The 16,687-nt window shown below is 40.4% G+C and overlaps 1 protein-coding gene across 1 annotated transcript in view; it reads left to right on the forward strand.

Moving 5' to 3' along the window:
- Window positions 1-16,687, forward strand: part of LOC117415905 (RAC-beta serine/threonine-protein kinase) — a 41,802-nt gene that overhangs the window by 3,725 nt on the left and 21,390 nt on the right. The window contains exon 2 of the mRNA XM_034026821.3: window positions 14,300-14,455. Within this exon, the coding sequence (XP_033882712.1) occupies window positions 14,410-14,455 (46 nt within the window). The 5' untranslated portion in view covers window positions 14,300-14,409. The remainder of the gene's footprint in view (window positions 1-14,299; window positions 14,456-16,687) is intronic.

A 16,687-nucleotide genomic window follows, 5' to 3' on the forward strand; every position in this document is an offset into this window, starting at 1 on the left:
TCCTGTAATGGTTAGAAACATTCAGATTATGATTAAGCCCATTATGTGACAGTGTACGTGTTAAAGAGAGGAAACTCAATCCGAGAGGAATGCGTTGTGGTGCAATATTCCACGAATTGCAAAAAAACAACAAAAAATAAAGGTGCAAAGTCAGTCAGGTGTTTTTCAGACAGAGATACAGCATACTACACCTGGCGCTGATGCTGCATAACCTGGTTTTGTTTCTCTCGGTTTTCTAACAGTGTCTCCCATTTGCAAGTGGTTTTTGTATCTGGAAAACCACATATCCAGTTGTCATTGGTATTAATATTTTGGTATCCATTTTTTTTATCACACTTACATTTTTGCATATCTTGAGATACTATACACTTATCCAATTGTCATGAACTCTGGTATTAACATTATTTACCATATGTATCCGATTCTGGGTATATATGGGACTATCTGTCTGTAAATTTGTCCATCTTTTTCAGGTGCTAAATTTCAAGTTCCACAGCAAAACAAGCACATATCTTGTGTGTTTTAATGCTTATTTTTCCAGGTTATTGGTGAACTCCCGATAAACTCTGCTCAGTCAATTTAAAGTGCTGTATTAAACAGTGTATACTGAGGATAAACTAAAATGTCGTGTACTGCAGACTAATCAAAACAGCTTAACAATAGACTTGAATTCAAAGCAGAGAGCTCATTCCAGTAAGTCTTACCTAATATGTATTAATTTGTAGGGCTCACATGTTCCTGTCAGACACATTATGGTAATGGTGTATTTGATTTTTTAGGTGGTAGTTTATTTAAAGCTGTTTGTGGAGAACTGTATTGATCGTTTCTTTCAGATACTTCAGTGCTACACTTCCAAACATTTTCGCCAGGGTGCATAAAGAAACGCAGTGAACATTGAAATCGCATCAGTCAGGAAACTAGAGCCCGGGCATTCTGGGACTTTCATTATTTCCAAACTCCCAGAAGCCCCTGTCGTGTGTCGGCTGTGTTCCTTTGGGAGTTTCCTCCAGTTTTTTAGTTCGCATTCTGTAAAGCTATGAAAAAACTCTGTAGGATTCAAATACCCTTTTAACGTAATGTGATAATGAAACATGTTCGATAAGATTTAGTGGAGTTATTTTGTTAGTGACATACTTGAAATTTCTGATAATTTAAGTGTTCTTGGAAAACATGGTGTAAACTATGAGGAGCAGAATAAACTATACCACTACACGTTACAAAAAACTTTTCCATATGCAGGACTAGATTTGGGTTTCATTCAAATCTTCATACATTATCTATAAAAAAATATGCATGTGTTTTATTTGCAAAACTGCTGTGTATTGATATCTATAGTTTTGCATTTACAGCCGTTACTGGTATACTTGTATTTACCTAGACCTGCTGTCCCTGAATTAACATGTGAAAGGGAACGTAATCAATGGTCTCACGGGACAGAAGGCATTTTAAGACCTACAAACATATCATTCGCTACACCCCACAAAATACAATTGAGAAAATAACACGCAACATATACAACATGAACAATGTAGGTCTGGGATAAATGTGTTTTGAATATTCTTTCAAAATTTAAAACAAATATTTTTAAAATTTATTTCAAATTAGCTGGAAAACAAAAGGTATAATTTGTATTGTATTACAGTAATAAAAAAATCTCAGCAGTAAAATAAACTCGGTACTAGGGATGTGTAATTTGGTACATTTTTATGAACGTTTAGATGCTGTGCAGTGTCTGCGTTTAAACCATATCTACACACACGCACACTCTTTATATTACACTCTGAGGTATACTGACAGCCCTGGTTGGAAAAGGAAAAGGAGCAAAGGAACCCTAAATAAGCAAGTAATATTTTAACATCGTAAAGACATAACTAAAAAGATTTAAAAAAAAAACAAACAAAAAAACCACACATACCAAAGTATATATTGAAATGTTTATATTTAAATGTCCTCTTCAGTACTCTAATCCAACACCACTCTCCACTACATACTAGTGTGTCTCGGAGGTCCTTTATTTTCGTGCAGTCGTTCCAATATAGAAACAGAAATTGTACTAAACCTAAACGTCAAGTTGTATTTAATATATTTTGCAATTGATGATTACTGGGATAATCTTACATCGATTTCAAAACTGCTGCATTCATGATTCACACACACTGTCCTTCTCATCGGGGATAACGTGATCACGCCCTGTTCTGCCCACTCTATAACAAATGTTGTTATTAATATTTGATTTTTGCTGCCATCAGTAGCTCCATCCACAGTAATTTCTGAATGTTTTCATTTCAAATGGTGAAGCATTGAACTTGTGTTTTTGCGGTACTCCAGTTTTGTTTGGTATCTTCCCTTTCTCTGGCACCACGGCAGTCGGGTACGCGACGGACTGCTGTATAATGATAAATTACTAAAATGAAAAAAATGCGTTTGGTGAAATTTGTCACGTGACAGTATATCATTATGAAACGTTTAACCCCTTCTTTAGCGTTTATACGTTTTTAAACATTTTAAAATTCCCATCTCTACTCACTACCCCATCAAACAACCTCTTAAAGAAAGGAGAGAAACACAGTATCTCTACAGCAGAATGTGTGCTATTTATCTCAGACCTCATTCATGCATTGGTTTGCATGATATCTTTTTGATCTAGTCATAATACATTCTGTTATGTAAATAATTACTATCATGGTCATTCATGCCACGGAATACATTTCAAGCAGTGTTTGTTCCAATGTTCCATTATTGTTGATGTTCCATGCTGTTGATGCTGGATCCTTTGAGACCCATCTTGACAAGGGTGTGGGATCAGTCAGCAACTAGGTAATGAATAAGCAATGGTCTCCCACAGCCTATTACAATCCACTTCATTTCCAACCCTGTCCTCTGGATTCTGAAATCAATTGCCTGATTGATCAGTCACTAACTGGATGAAGTTTAAAAATACTTTTGCATGAAGCCAGCATTAAGGACTGCATGCTGAGCAGTATGGATATTCTGGTATTGATTTCTTAAACCCTTGCTTGGAACAATTAATATTATCACCTTGTACAGAATCTTTTGGATGTATATAACACGTAGGTTTTATAATTTACTAAGTGTATGCGGCTTACAAATAATATACCTCTTTTTAAAAAGCCCCGTGTCAGAGTCCTGCACAGGTCTGATTTTTACAACCTGCTTCCAACCCGGACCCGCTACTACAGGACCCGACCCGAACCCACAACCCGCTGCAGCACCGTCTTCTTACCCGTGACCCAACCCAAACCCACAAGTGTTTGTCCTTTACCTACTGCCTGCATCAACTGACTGTCTCACTCTCTCACATTCACACACATATCTCTACCATTCTCCACAGATTGTATTCATACAATAGGCTATACAGTGTGGTAGCTTTCTCTAGTGGTTTGGACAGTGTAACCTATTAACTGTCTGTACTTACTTTACTGTAAAATACATGTCTTCCTTTCGTGCCACCAGTTGAAAGGGAGCTACACCTGTGCTTTCACAGAGATGTACCAGTTTTGTGGTTATCGTTCACAAAAACATAATGACAGGTTTTACAAGCAACGAATCCAGTCACATGTTCATTATCTTCATTCGCTATGATTCCAAAGGAATTCCACCCTTCTGATTTACCTCTCAAACTATTATCCACTACATGATATAAACTATTTATAAATTTGCAGGCATAAATTTTAACGTCACCAAGCAGATGCGATAAAAGGATCTTGCGACGTATCAAACAAGCGAGAACACTGCTTAGTCAGCTGACTCCTCCCTAATCGCCGCCTGCTTTAGTGCAGGAAATACTGGTACATTTACCTTCTAATACGTTATTTGGGAAAGGGTTACAGACGAGTATGCTGAAAGGACAGAAAACGTTTTTGGTGATTCAAGTTCAAACCCGAGCCAGTCCCGAAAATGGTGTGCTATAACATGAGAGTATTTATTTAAATTCAGGGATATATAGAGGTCTGTCTGGCCATCCTTACTCCACTTATTCTCTATATCTTCAGAACTGTTCATCCAAGTGTAATGAAACATACCACTGTATGCTTTACACTAGTTGGATCACACCGAAGCCCAAGACTTTTGTGGAGGAGTACTAACACACTGGCAGTGGATACAGCAATCAAGACTTATTGAGTGTGACAAACCCTACATTTTCATGGAATGACCCCTTTATGCATTGCTTATTTTAGTTTACCGTTTAAGAACATAAGAAGAACATAAGAAAGTTTACAAATGAGAGGAGGCCATTCGGCCCATCTTGGTCATTTGGTTGTTAGTAGCTTATTGATCCCAGAATCTCATCAAGCAGCTTCTTGAAGGATCCCAGGGTGTCAGCTTCAACAACATTCCTGGGGAGTTGGTTCCAGACCCTCACAATTCTCTGTGTAAAAAAGTGCCTCCTATTTTCTGTTCTGAATGCCCCTTTATCTAATCTCCATTTGTGAACCCTGGTCCTTGTTTCTTTTTTCAGGTCGAAAAAGTCCCCTGGTCGACATTGTCAATACCTTTTAGATTTTAATGCTTGAATCATATCACTGCTTAGTCTTCTTTGTTCAAGACTGAACAGATTCAGTTCTTTTAGCCTGTCTGCGTACGACATGCCTTTTAAACCCGGTTTACATTTTAGCCTTGTTTGTTGGTATAACACTTTGAAGTTACTCAATATGTTAATCATTGCTTATGATAGACAACTGTAGCGTGAGTATGACTTTTAAATAAATCTACAGAAATCTTTATCCAAAAACTGTTTGTAGCATAACAGGGCTTGAAACTCGCACAAGCCCTGCACCCAGTCCTGAGTTTCAGAGAAGATATAGTACTGAAATGACCAGGTTCCAGGAGTTTGAACAATCAGCCCCCTAGAAAATCTTTCTCTAATGACACAAACGGAGGCAGAAAAAGCTGACCAAACCTTGTGCTAGCTGGAGAAAGGAGAAAGTTCATTCTGGCTGGCTTCAAAACAACACGTGTTTTTTCATTTTGAATTAGCTGGAAAACAACTACGGTATATACAAGAGTCCTATTACAGTAAACACGGTACCCTGTCAAATGATCTATTAGACAGGAGAGGAACTCTCTTCTGTACAGTAGAATGTGTGTTATTTATTTAAGACGTCTTTATACATTGGTTTCCTTTTACATCTTTTTGATCCAGTCATTGATAGATTCTGTTATATGAACGAATACGAACACGGCCATTTTTGCCACCATATACATTTCAAGCAGCGTTTATTTGAATTTCAAATGGCACGTATTTATTTTCATACTGTGTTAGGGAAAGTGAATATGTTTAATATGTAAAGCTATAGCTCAGAATTGAAGGTCAGTGGGTGTCCTCCACCCTCATGACCAAGCCAAGCACCTCTTTGTTCCTAGAAACTCGAGAGCAGATGTCAGGGAGCCAGTAGGGTCTGATGATGAGATGATGAGAAACAGTCCAGACGGTTTTGCCTCCCTAACCCGCGGGAGCACCAGAGCCAAGCTCTTACCATTCGAGACACGGAAATGCACTTTCAATACTGACAGGGGAGAGTGGGTTAACTTCGTTCTCTAGTGTAGGTTTTGTATTTATATGAGAAGTTCAACGTGCACCTGTCCGTTTGGAGGGGTAGCTGCTTGTTCAAACCCCACCTGGTCATTTCAATACTATACCTAAACAAAGGTACAGATGAAACCCAGGACTGGGTGCAAGGCTAGTGCAAGTTTCAAGGCCTGCTGTCCACTAGCATACACACTTGCAACTGGACTCGGATTCAAAATCAAACAATCCTACTCAATGAAGATGTTTTAAATCTGCATCCAGTTTGCTAACAGTATTGGACGGGTAGTCATCGATGATCAGTGCTTTGAGAACACTTATTGTAGAGCAAGAAGAGTTTCTTGTAATTCGATTCTGTCATTTCCCAGCACAAAACTAATCCAAACAGAAGAGCTTTAGGGCACAAACATTCAAGGAAAGCACGTGTTCCTGGCTCCAAATAGAGCACCAGGGTGATTAATGAATATTTAATTGAAGCTAGCAAAATAAATCTTAAAGATTTCCTCTGATTACCAAAAATCTCTCGGTGTTGTCCACCGTATCTCAATAGACTCATCTAGTCATAGCTTTAATTTAAAAGCAGACTTTTAAATTCTCCCTATATTTAGGTTTAGAAGCAGACTTTTAAATTCTCCCTATATTTACACAATAGACTGGTCCAGTTCCTTTATTAAGCACAGTGCTATGTGGTGGTGTGGTGGTAGGTGTCTGCATTCTGTTGGCTGCAGGTTATTTAGGTCTCGAATCACAAGGTGGATTGATTTGCAGTAATCCGGCGCTGTGCCCTTGTCTCTGCTCCAGGTTTTACCCCATGACTGGGAGAGCTGCCAGGGGTACTCATTTGCAGGCCTCTTTGTACAGCTCGGGTTGCAGGAAACAAGCATATCAGTGCACCGGAACAACAGAATGACTGGGGTGGGGCATTGATTGTCCCTTTTATCCCACTCAGACCCACTTACTTACTAAACATCTATCTAAACATTTGAATGATCAGGCTCTCTTACAAGTGCATCAGTACCCCAACGCAGGCAATAAAATGCTTTTAGGCCCCTTGTCATTTTTAAATATCTTGGGACCCCTGAGTGGAAATTTGCCACCTCTTTTACTAACACCATGATTTGGACAGCCAGTGTGTCTAGAGAGATTCATTTATCTTTCAGTTGTATATGCAGGTGTAACAGGCATTTTTTACCTGTGTGGGTCGTCGCTAGATAATACTGAGTCGGTAGTAGATGTCCTGCAGAGCGGACCCTCTCCTCCAGGATGGAAACAAAGCGCCCCTCTGTGTAGTAGTGGCCGTACTGTAGCCTCGAGCTGTGGCACACCCCCTAGCCAATCTCCCGAACCTCCCGATCAGCTTGGGCGAGTCTAACTGCTCAGTTGGATGCGTACCGTTACATGCAAAAACCAGCAACAGGGCTCTCCCCATCACAGCATGAAACAAATATGAGATCGCTTTGAACCAAACTCATCTCCTATCACAATCCACAATTTCACATTATGGTTTTTCAGTTCCGCGATTCAATTGTTAAATATAGAGCAATTGAGTTTACGTAAAATGTTGCGTGCAGTTATACGCGTTTCAAAACCAGAAAAAAAAAATCAAGTTTATAAAGATCATTATGTATATTGCTGTGTATGCTGTGCGATATGAAAACCGCACTTAATGCTGGCTTTCTGTATGCAAGTTGTCTTATTTATTTTGACTACACACTCACCATTGAAGACAGCTGTTAAACTGTATGAATAAACTGTCCATCAAACATATCTGCATCCCTTTAGTTCTCTCTACTACTACTGTTATCGCTATAACAAGAATAGTGTGTAAGTCAACAGCACAGCAGTGTTTGAAAGGCAGGAACCAGCTCTGCTAGATGTGGTCTGTAGACCTCGCCATTTGAATGAATGTGGCGGAGAGAAGGTGAAATGTATTCATCAGTTTTTTAAATTAGATTTTTATCTGTGTGACCGTGACCTCTGGCTATTGGTAGCATAACATATTTCAGAAGACCATTAAAACCATTCAAAGCATTTTACAGCAGGAGAGAATTCTGCTGGATTGCATCAACTAGTTTAGTGGTGATGCTGGGTAACTACTGATACATGGTTGATGCAGTGAGATTTTCCCCAGTGCTGTAAAATGCTCTAAAAAGCCATCTGTGGCTTCTCAGGGTATAGGTGGATCAGCTTCCTAGACACTTAATTGTGTCAAATTGTGTGCAAAGAAGTCCGACTCTCACAGTGAAACTCATTCTTTGCAATACTACAGTGCTCCCAATTTAGTAAGCATTGCAGACTGGACTCAAACTGTTGGAGTAACAAAGTGGTGAATGATGCGCTGAGTTTATTTAGTGGCTCATGTCTGTGTATTTTAAACCTTTAATAACTGGCAAAACATGTAGTAACTGACACCCAAACTCAATGACTAAAGAATGTCCTTTGCAAGCTTCTGCAGAGTTTGATAAGGGGTTCTGTTCTGTGTGGAGGTGTGCCATAGCAATTCATAATGAGTCACGTGAGGACTGCCATAAAGGGACAAAGTATGTGCTACATATTTCAGCCATTTGTGTTTGTCCAACCCTAGATTTTCTTAATTAATGCACTTGAAAACTAGTCCAGGCATATACAGAGGGCCCTCATAATCACGTAACGGTCACACAGTATCTGAAAGTCTTTATAAAATTGACAGTGTATCTTCTTATAGGCAAATGCAATTAGAAACATATATAGGAAGCTAGGTGCGTATTGTCTGCCTTGATTGTACATCAGTCTTTTCTCACACATTTTGGAGAAACATACACTTTACGAGATACTATAGTTTACAAAATAAACTGGGTTTAAGAATCAGTTATTGTTTGGGTTTCGGTCAGTTAGTCAGTATGAAAGACAGGTGATAAGGAGAAAGCATTGAGGAGCACCATATGGCAATTTAAGTGGACCCTGTGTTTTCTCAGAGATAACATTCTGGGGCTAAAACCATTCAAAAGAATTGGTCTTCCATCCTTACATTATGGTTTCCTGAGTAAAACATCAAAGAGGCTTCGATGTCACATTCACTTAAGGTAATAAAAGGAAGTGGTCAATGATATGATTGTTTGATAAAAATATACATCCGTCTTTAATTGTCTTTTCTGATAGGTTAAAGGGTACATAAGGACCTTTTTATCTTATTGTGTTATGTTCCCATGTGTTGCTACAACTGTTTACATAAGGTGTGTGTTGTTTTAATTATTATTATTATTTTTTTTTAACATTCACCACTTTTTTTAAAGCTTTATAAAATTGCATTCCCTGCCTCAAGATGGCTTCACATGTACCCGCATGGACCTCTCAGAACTACATTTCCGATCACCCTCCTGCTCACATATGTAACTGAGATGGATTTACCAGTGAGCAGGAGGATGATGGGAAATGTAGTTCTGAGAGGTCCATGCGGGTACATGTGAAGCCATCTTGAGGCAGGGAATGCAGTTTAAAAGTTTAATAAAGTGGTCAATGTAAAAAAAAAAAAAAAATTAAAATAATACACACACCTTATGTAAACAGTTGTAGCAACACATGGGAACGTGTAACACAATCAAAAGGGCCTTATGTACCCTTTAAGGAATAAGGGGTGATGTCATAAGAGAAGCTATATTCATCCTAACATGTGTATCAATCGTTGATTGATGTAAGATCAAGGCAAACAGCATAGATTGAGACAGAGAGAAGGACATGCTCAGCGCAAAAGGGTCCCCATTCTTTGAATAATCAAGAACTATCATGTTCAGCACTGTGCAGAAATCTCCCCACACAGTGCTATCAGTGGACAGCATGTTTTAACGCTGTTGGCTTCAGTGAGTCTGGTGGTCCTGTCTGTCTGTCTCTGTTCCCTCTGCCCAAAGTTCACCCATCACCAAGCAAGCTTTTATCTTCTTGGTAGATATTCTCGGAAGAATTCAGTCATATTCTGATGATAATATTTAGTTGAAAAACATCTGTTAATTAGCACAATGTGAGCTGGATCAATATCCATGTCCTTGGTTGTTGTACATCACTCAAGTATTTAGCAGCTAGATGTATCTGCTTGTTTTTTTCTTCTGCACATTTTCTCGGGAACAGAGAAGAACCCTTCCGCCACCTACACAGAGCCTTTCATCTGCTCTGCTTTGACGACAGCAGCAGTCACTTTGGATAATTTGCACTCTCTTTAATGACGCTCTGACGTCAGTCCCGGGCTTACAGAGGTGATCTAACCAAGGCTTTTCAAATCCCTTTCTCTGGCTGCTGTCAGAAGTGCAAAAGTCACCTGGCATCTGAAAATCTAATGCATTGCAACCACAACTACCATCCGTCCTGAAACTGCACGCTGTGCAATTACTTTACATTCACGTGACGTGCGATCAGTCAGCTGTCAGTCAGTGTATGTGCCCTGCTAGCACACTTCATTATATCTAGAGCACTGTTTGCTTCTTGGTACAAGCAACTGTGCCTGTCTTATTCCAGGGGCACGTGGAACAATGCAGTGTGTCTGTCATGGGGATTGACTTGCTATCCTCTGCTCAGGATGAAGTCGCTGTGGAGGGGATTTGATGTACGGAGAGGATGTCTCAGTATATCGGGAGAATCGCTTATCCAGTTGTCATGAAATAATATTATTTAGCATTAGTTATTGGGAGTAATAGATTGTGAGGATATCTGAAGGTGTCTCTGTCTACATGTCACATTTTTATATGCATCTTGAGAACACAAAAAGTTTTTGCACATTTAAATATACTTTTATGTCTAGAACTGAGTACTACAGTAGGTATTGCATTGATTATAATTAGTGTTTGTATAAATAAAGTGCGGTCTACTGTTCTGTATGTAAAACATATTATAATAATTTAAACATTTGAAAGCTGGATTGTGCTACTGTAATGTGTCGGAACATTTGTAGCTCTGCAGACTTACATGTAAGTAATATTAAGTGGAAATGTGTCTCATGACTGAGATTGATATTACTAGGAGCTTGTAGCTATTAACTCCCGTTATAGTCGGATAAGATAATGTTGATAATAAGTGATATGTATTGCAGTAGGAGTGCCTGCATCAGAATCGATGGAAGGCTCTACTCAGTTGCAGGCAGCTCGCATTCAGTCCAGGCAGGGAGATGTTTTGTTCTCTAAATGTTTGTGTTGAACTCTTGGTGAGGCTGTGTACGTGGCTTCTCTCCTGTCACTTGGCTGACACACACGCAGTGTTACATGTGCTCTCTGGGTCATGTTTACCTGCTGGTCTCTGTCCTAATAGAAGCCTCACAGGAGCAGAGACACACTGTGTGATATGAGAGCTGAACAAGCTGGCCTCTACAGTGTGTTCTGGTTCAGTTTACTGGCTGACAGCATGTCTGTCAAAAGGGGAAGCAGCTGACTGGTTAACGACAGGAAATAAGCTGTTGAAGGAGTGGGAGACAATTTCACCCACTAGGTGACCTGGGAGGTGCAAAACTAACTGAAAGCATGGCTTGCAAACAGAGATTTCTTTAACCAAGTGTAGTACTATAAATCATGTTTTGAAATAAAAATGTTTACTATGAAATGTGTTTCTTTCAAAACTGCACATTTAAGACCTATATAGGGAATGGATGTGCACAGCAGGTAATTATTTTGTTACAGTCATGTAGTTAGAATATCTAGCTAAAAGACCATGAGCGCTGGCCTTTGTTTAACCCAGTGAAATTTGACATGCTTTCCATTTTTTAAAAATTTTTCTTGCATAACAGCGAGGAAGATTGTATATATATATTTTTTTTTTATAGCCATTCCGTTCTTGAAATTCTTGTTTGCGTCACTGTGTGTTTTTAATCCCCCGGCAGCATTGCTGTTTAGCGTGTACCAGTCTGTGCTGTGACACAGGCTGGGCAGTGCCTTATCAGTGGATACATCGGGCTGGGCTGAGTTCTCTTCTGTAATTCAACTTCCTTGTCTGTTTACTTGTCAGTCAGCTGCATGATGTATGTGTTCTTGTGTTTTGGCAGCAGCATACAGAGCTGATCCAGCTACTGTTCACACGGACCCTCAGGTGTATTTATTTAAAATGGCTTGCAGCTTGTGACAGGTGAGAGGCAGTTGTGTGACTAGTGCTTGCTTATTCTATGTCCAATGGAAGACCACTGGCCAAACTGGATTGTGACCTGAGCAATCTGATTCAAACCCAGGTCTCCATTGCACGTCAGTCCCTGATTGGATCTCAAACATTCCAAACGGTGTTCCATGTATTGCACGTCAGTCCCTGATTGGATCTCAAGTGTGTATTCTTTTTAAAACATGAAAGAAATTACGAGCGAGAGCAGGCCACTCAGCCCATCTGTGCTCATCCAGTTCCTAGTAGCTGATTCATCTGAAAACTTTGTCAAGATGTGTCTTTAAAATATCCCAGTGATTTCAGCATCAACAAACAGGAAATAAAGTAGGTTAAAGAACTCTCTGTTTGCACAACTTGCTTTCTGATGGTCTTACACTTCATGGCCATTTTACCTACAGGGCCTTTGCTTTTGTTAGGAACCAACTTTCCCTTAATGATTCTGCATCCTTTGCTTGAAGCAGCTGCGGTGAAATCACCAGGAAGACACTACAAGCAAACGAAAACTTTTTTTGATCAAGTGCAGTACCTGATGTTTAAAAAAATATATTTATATTACGAAGCTGTAACCTGTATAGTGAATGAAAGTGCACGATAGCTGGGATTCACAAAAGTATTTTGCTAGATCTGCTTCTTAAGCAGCTAATGCAAGCGAATCATGCGATCCAGTGCAGCCTTCCCCCCCCCCCCCCCCGTGCTCCATTCCCTGTGCTATGCCACCCTGCACACCCTCCTGATTGCTGATTTACTGTAAACCCAGCCTGTGGCATCCCTGAGTGATCTTTAGCAGGAGTACAGTTTCATGTGTGTGCGCTGGGCTCATATGGAGTAAAACCACAATGCAGGGAGCAGATCTTTTTATATACAGTCAGGAACAGAATCACTTTCATGTCTCTGGCCGTCCACCAGACCACAAGCGTTTGGGAGCCTGCCCTGGGTCTCTGCAGCGCCGTGTCCAGCCTTGTGGTCAGGAGGCTGAGCTGGGCAGGAGTCGGCCAGTCTGCCAGTCTGCCGTTCTGCTCTTTGGGCTTATTTGGAAGTAACATGACTCACTGGTTAAACTGGTATTCTGAGAGGACACTGACAAGTCTGCTTTAAAAGAGACACTGATTTTCACCATTTATGTGCAGTTACAATAGTGTGTCTGAAATGACTGCTAAATATAGAAATAAAGAAGAGTGTGCAGAATTCATTTTGAATGCTTACCGAGCCCTTAAAAGTGAAAGTGGTGGGCGCCTGGGGTGACCCCTCAGTGTTTTGTTAGGAGTTAGAGATGAATTTATTTCAGTTTTAAATGATATATCTAGATATTGTCATATTAATATCAGTCTTGTAGAAAACAATTAATTGTCACATAGCTATTAAAATGGACGACCAAAAATGTGCTACATTCAGAAATCCTTTTTTTTTTCTTGTTTTTTTTTTTAAATTTAGTCGTCGCCAATTATTTTACCCCAGTTTTCACCCCAATTTAGCATGCCCAATTATTATCTGTATCCCCGGCTCACCGCTCACAACCCCCGCGCCGACTCGGGGAAACGGAGGCTGGAACACGCGTCCTCCGAAACGTGCTCCTGCCAAGCCGTCATTTTTCGCACTGCAGATCCACAGCAATGCCACCAGACCTATAGTGCCGGAGGACAACACAGATCTGGCGGCTCCGCTGCAGAGCCACAGGCGCCCTATCGGCCACAGGGGTCGCTGATGCGCGGTGAGCCGTGGATTCCCCTGCCGACCTAAGCCCTCCCTACCCGGGCAGCGCTCAGCCAATTGTGCGCCGCCCCCTAGGAACTCCCGGTCACGGTCAGCTGTGACATAGCCTGGATTCGAACCTGCGATCTCCAGGCTATAGGGCACATCCTGCACTCCGCGCGGAGTGCCTTTACTGGATGCGCCACTCGGGAGCCCCGCTCTAAAAGAAACTCTTACTAGTTAGGATTCATTTCGGTTGTGGTTTTTCTTTCACAAATAGCTTCCAATGTTGTGCCCTGGAGAGAGCCGCTTTGGTAAATGAAAGCTTGTGTGTTACATGTCCTGATAAGACTGCTCTATGAATAAGCAGCCTTAGTAAGCCCAGGTTGATGGGTTCATGGAGTTTTCAAGTGAATTAATGGTTGTTATCCGATTTTTTTGTGCTGAAGCGCGCACAGCACCACAGAGACGTATGAAGCTGCAGTGCTGAACTGGGTGAAGGCTGTGGCATGTACCAGTATCAAACTGGGGCCAGTTCACCTGTATGTATCATGCACTGGGGGCTCTACAGCTTTCACAGAGTATTTCAATCCCGTTGGCAGTGCTTCAGTATCCAAGCATGTAGATGTGATTGTATGAAAGCAGCAATACAGAACAGGGTTTTCGAATATGCACCAATATCCGTACGCCTCGGGGGTGTTGACGAATCCAAGTGCTGTTCATCAGCTCAGGCCTGCAGATATTGCACCATATTTGAACACCCTGGGTGTGTTGCTGCTCTTATAAATTTTTCCGAACAGTTTCATGGTGTTGGCACTGCTGCACCCTGACTCTCAGTTCGGCTGTGTATTATAATTCAGTTAGCTGAATGTGTGTAGGTCCAGTCTCTGTTGAAATGAAAGGCTGGGACGCCCCCAAGTGTGTGTAACGCCAGTGTTTGCCCCTCTTGTCGCGCAGGTTTCCCAGAGATTCTGTGGAAGGTCTCCTCCCCTCTCTGCGTGACGCTGTGGACGCGCTGACCCGTGCTTGACCACACAGAGGAGCAGACAGCGCACTCTGGCCGCAGCATGAACGAAGTGACCGTGGTGCGGGAGGGCTGGCTTCACAAGAGAGGTGACTGTCCACAACTTCAGACATTAGTCACCCTGTGCAGCGTGCGGGGCCAGCGAGGCGGAGAGCTGGTTGTTAAGAGCTGAGAAGGGTTTTAAAGTAGCTTCAAATCTTGATTTACTTTTTACACTTTCCTTACTGTTTCATGGGCTTTGCAGTCATTGTGGATTGAGTTGTTATTACCATTTTTCACTCGGGTCTCATTTTAAACCACTGTACAAATTCATACCGCTAATATTTTTATTGTTTTTGACTGAGGTTGAATTGTGTTTGAATAATGAAGTGAATCTAATCTGGTGGAGAACAGACAATGTTGTTCTTCTGTGCTAGGTGGGTTGCAGGTGAGTCCTAGTAAAGACATGGTATATCTGAGGATAAAATGGGGCAAAATATTTGGGCACCCCAAATATTATTTTATTTATTTATTTTTTTACAGTAAGTGATATTTTCCCTTTTTTGTCATTTTGTAAAAGAAAAAGCAAAACCATTTATTTATTTGTTAGTTTTTCTTCACTTTGTAGCGAAACCGTTGTAAACTGAAATATATGAATTCCAGATCCCAGAGGTATCAGAGACGAGTATCCTGGGCACAGGACATTCCCACTCCCCCCTCTCTCCAGGCTCCCAGATTCCTCTCCCATGGAGACAGATATAGCGGGCGTCTAGAGTGCTAAATTAGCTCCATGAATCAACTCTATTTCTGTACCATTCCTGCTCTTCCAGCTTGCTTGACAGCTGGGCAGTTTACTGTATCAGCCTGCTTCCGCTGACCGCATCTGCAATTTCAAGTGTCCGAACCCGGCTAAAATTACTGGCACTGGAAACGCCAAGGGGACGGGGGATTGTGTTTATTTGTTCGTTTTATTTATTTATTGCTGGTGCTTGTATATTTCCGTGCTTGTGAAGGGCAAGCGTCAGTGGTACTACAGGCATGCCCTGTGCGGACTGCCATGCCATGTGCTTTACTACTGCAGGTAGCTGAATCGAAAGAACAAAAACGACATTGTTTAAATAAATATTGAATGTACCCAAGTCCCAAAGAAATAGGATAATGGGTATAAAATGAACACACTGCAATTTTTTAAAATGCTGCTTAGCTAAAACATTGTTTTAATATTGCTTTTTATACTTTTCATCATTTTAAAGTTTAATTTTAAGTGCATTTAAGAATGATTTTTAGGGTGCTGGTTTACAATGGGGACCCTCATGCCATGATTGCGTTCGTTCGTCTGTCTGTAAACTTCAACATGGTGAGCACATTAACTGTTATGAATTTCCACTAATATTCTACAAACTTTTATCATAGACTCCGACCTCCTATAGAACTCTCGAATTGCATTTGGGTATATAATACAATAAACTACAGTATAACCAAAAGAAAACTTACAAAATAAGACAAACGTGTTTTTTAGGAATACAAAGACTTCACAAAACGAGCATTTATTTAAAACTTTAAAACTTCTTTTTAGAGCTAGGTCTTCGATGAATCTAACTTACTATTTGATTGAAATAACTACAAATGAGTTTGAATATTTGTTGCAGAGGTATTTTGTTTTAATACTTTCTGTAAGTGCGTCACTTTTATGTTTTCTAGCCATATTATTCTTAGCGATACAGGTCACTCTGTTACAGTAGAATATGTCACCATGGATGTTAGTTGCAGTAAATAGCGTATTGGTGTCTGAGATTTGATTGCATTTTGCAGTATGAGAGATCAGGCCATTTCCAGTAACCCACACATTTCCCCAACACTAAACAAAACCCCCAGTCTCTCACCTCTAGTGATGTGCGCTACAAATACACTCGGAGCGACACTAACATTCATGCAGTTTAGAAAACTTAGTGCAGGGACAAATATTTGAACAAACGCTGCTTGAAATGTCTTATTGTAACAGAATCTATAAATTACTGTCAAAATGAGGAAACCAATTTTTACTGGTATGAATTACACTTTTGTTATCTAGCTAATTCTTAAAAAATATTCATTTATATTTTGAAAGAATATTTGAATATGAAAAACCCAGCCCTAATACATTTTCAAATTTAATTTTGCTTTTTACAAATTGTATTGGAGTATACTTCTATTTAACAATTTATACAACACTACTGGTAATAGGACAAGCTTACGTTGAAGCACATTTTAATTTGAAATGTTTCCCCCAAGTGCATTCTATAATACACAGAGTAAGCAAGGATTGATGAATCAGAAACAGTACTATAATTAATGAATCTCCA

This window comes from Acipenser ruthenus, chromosome 7, assembly GCF_902713425.1.
Source record: "Acipenser ruthenus chromosome 7, fAciRut3.2 maternal haplotype, whole genome shotgun sequence".
NCBI lineage: Eukaryota > Metazoa > Chordata > Actinopteri > Acipenseriformes > Acipenseridae > Acipenser > Acipenser ruthenus.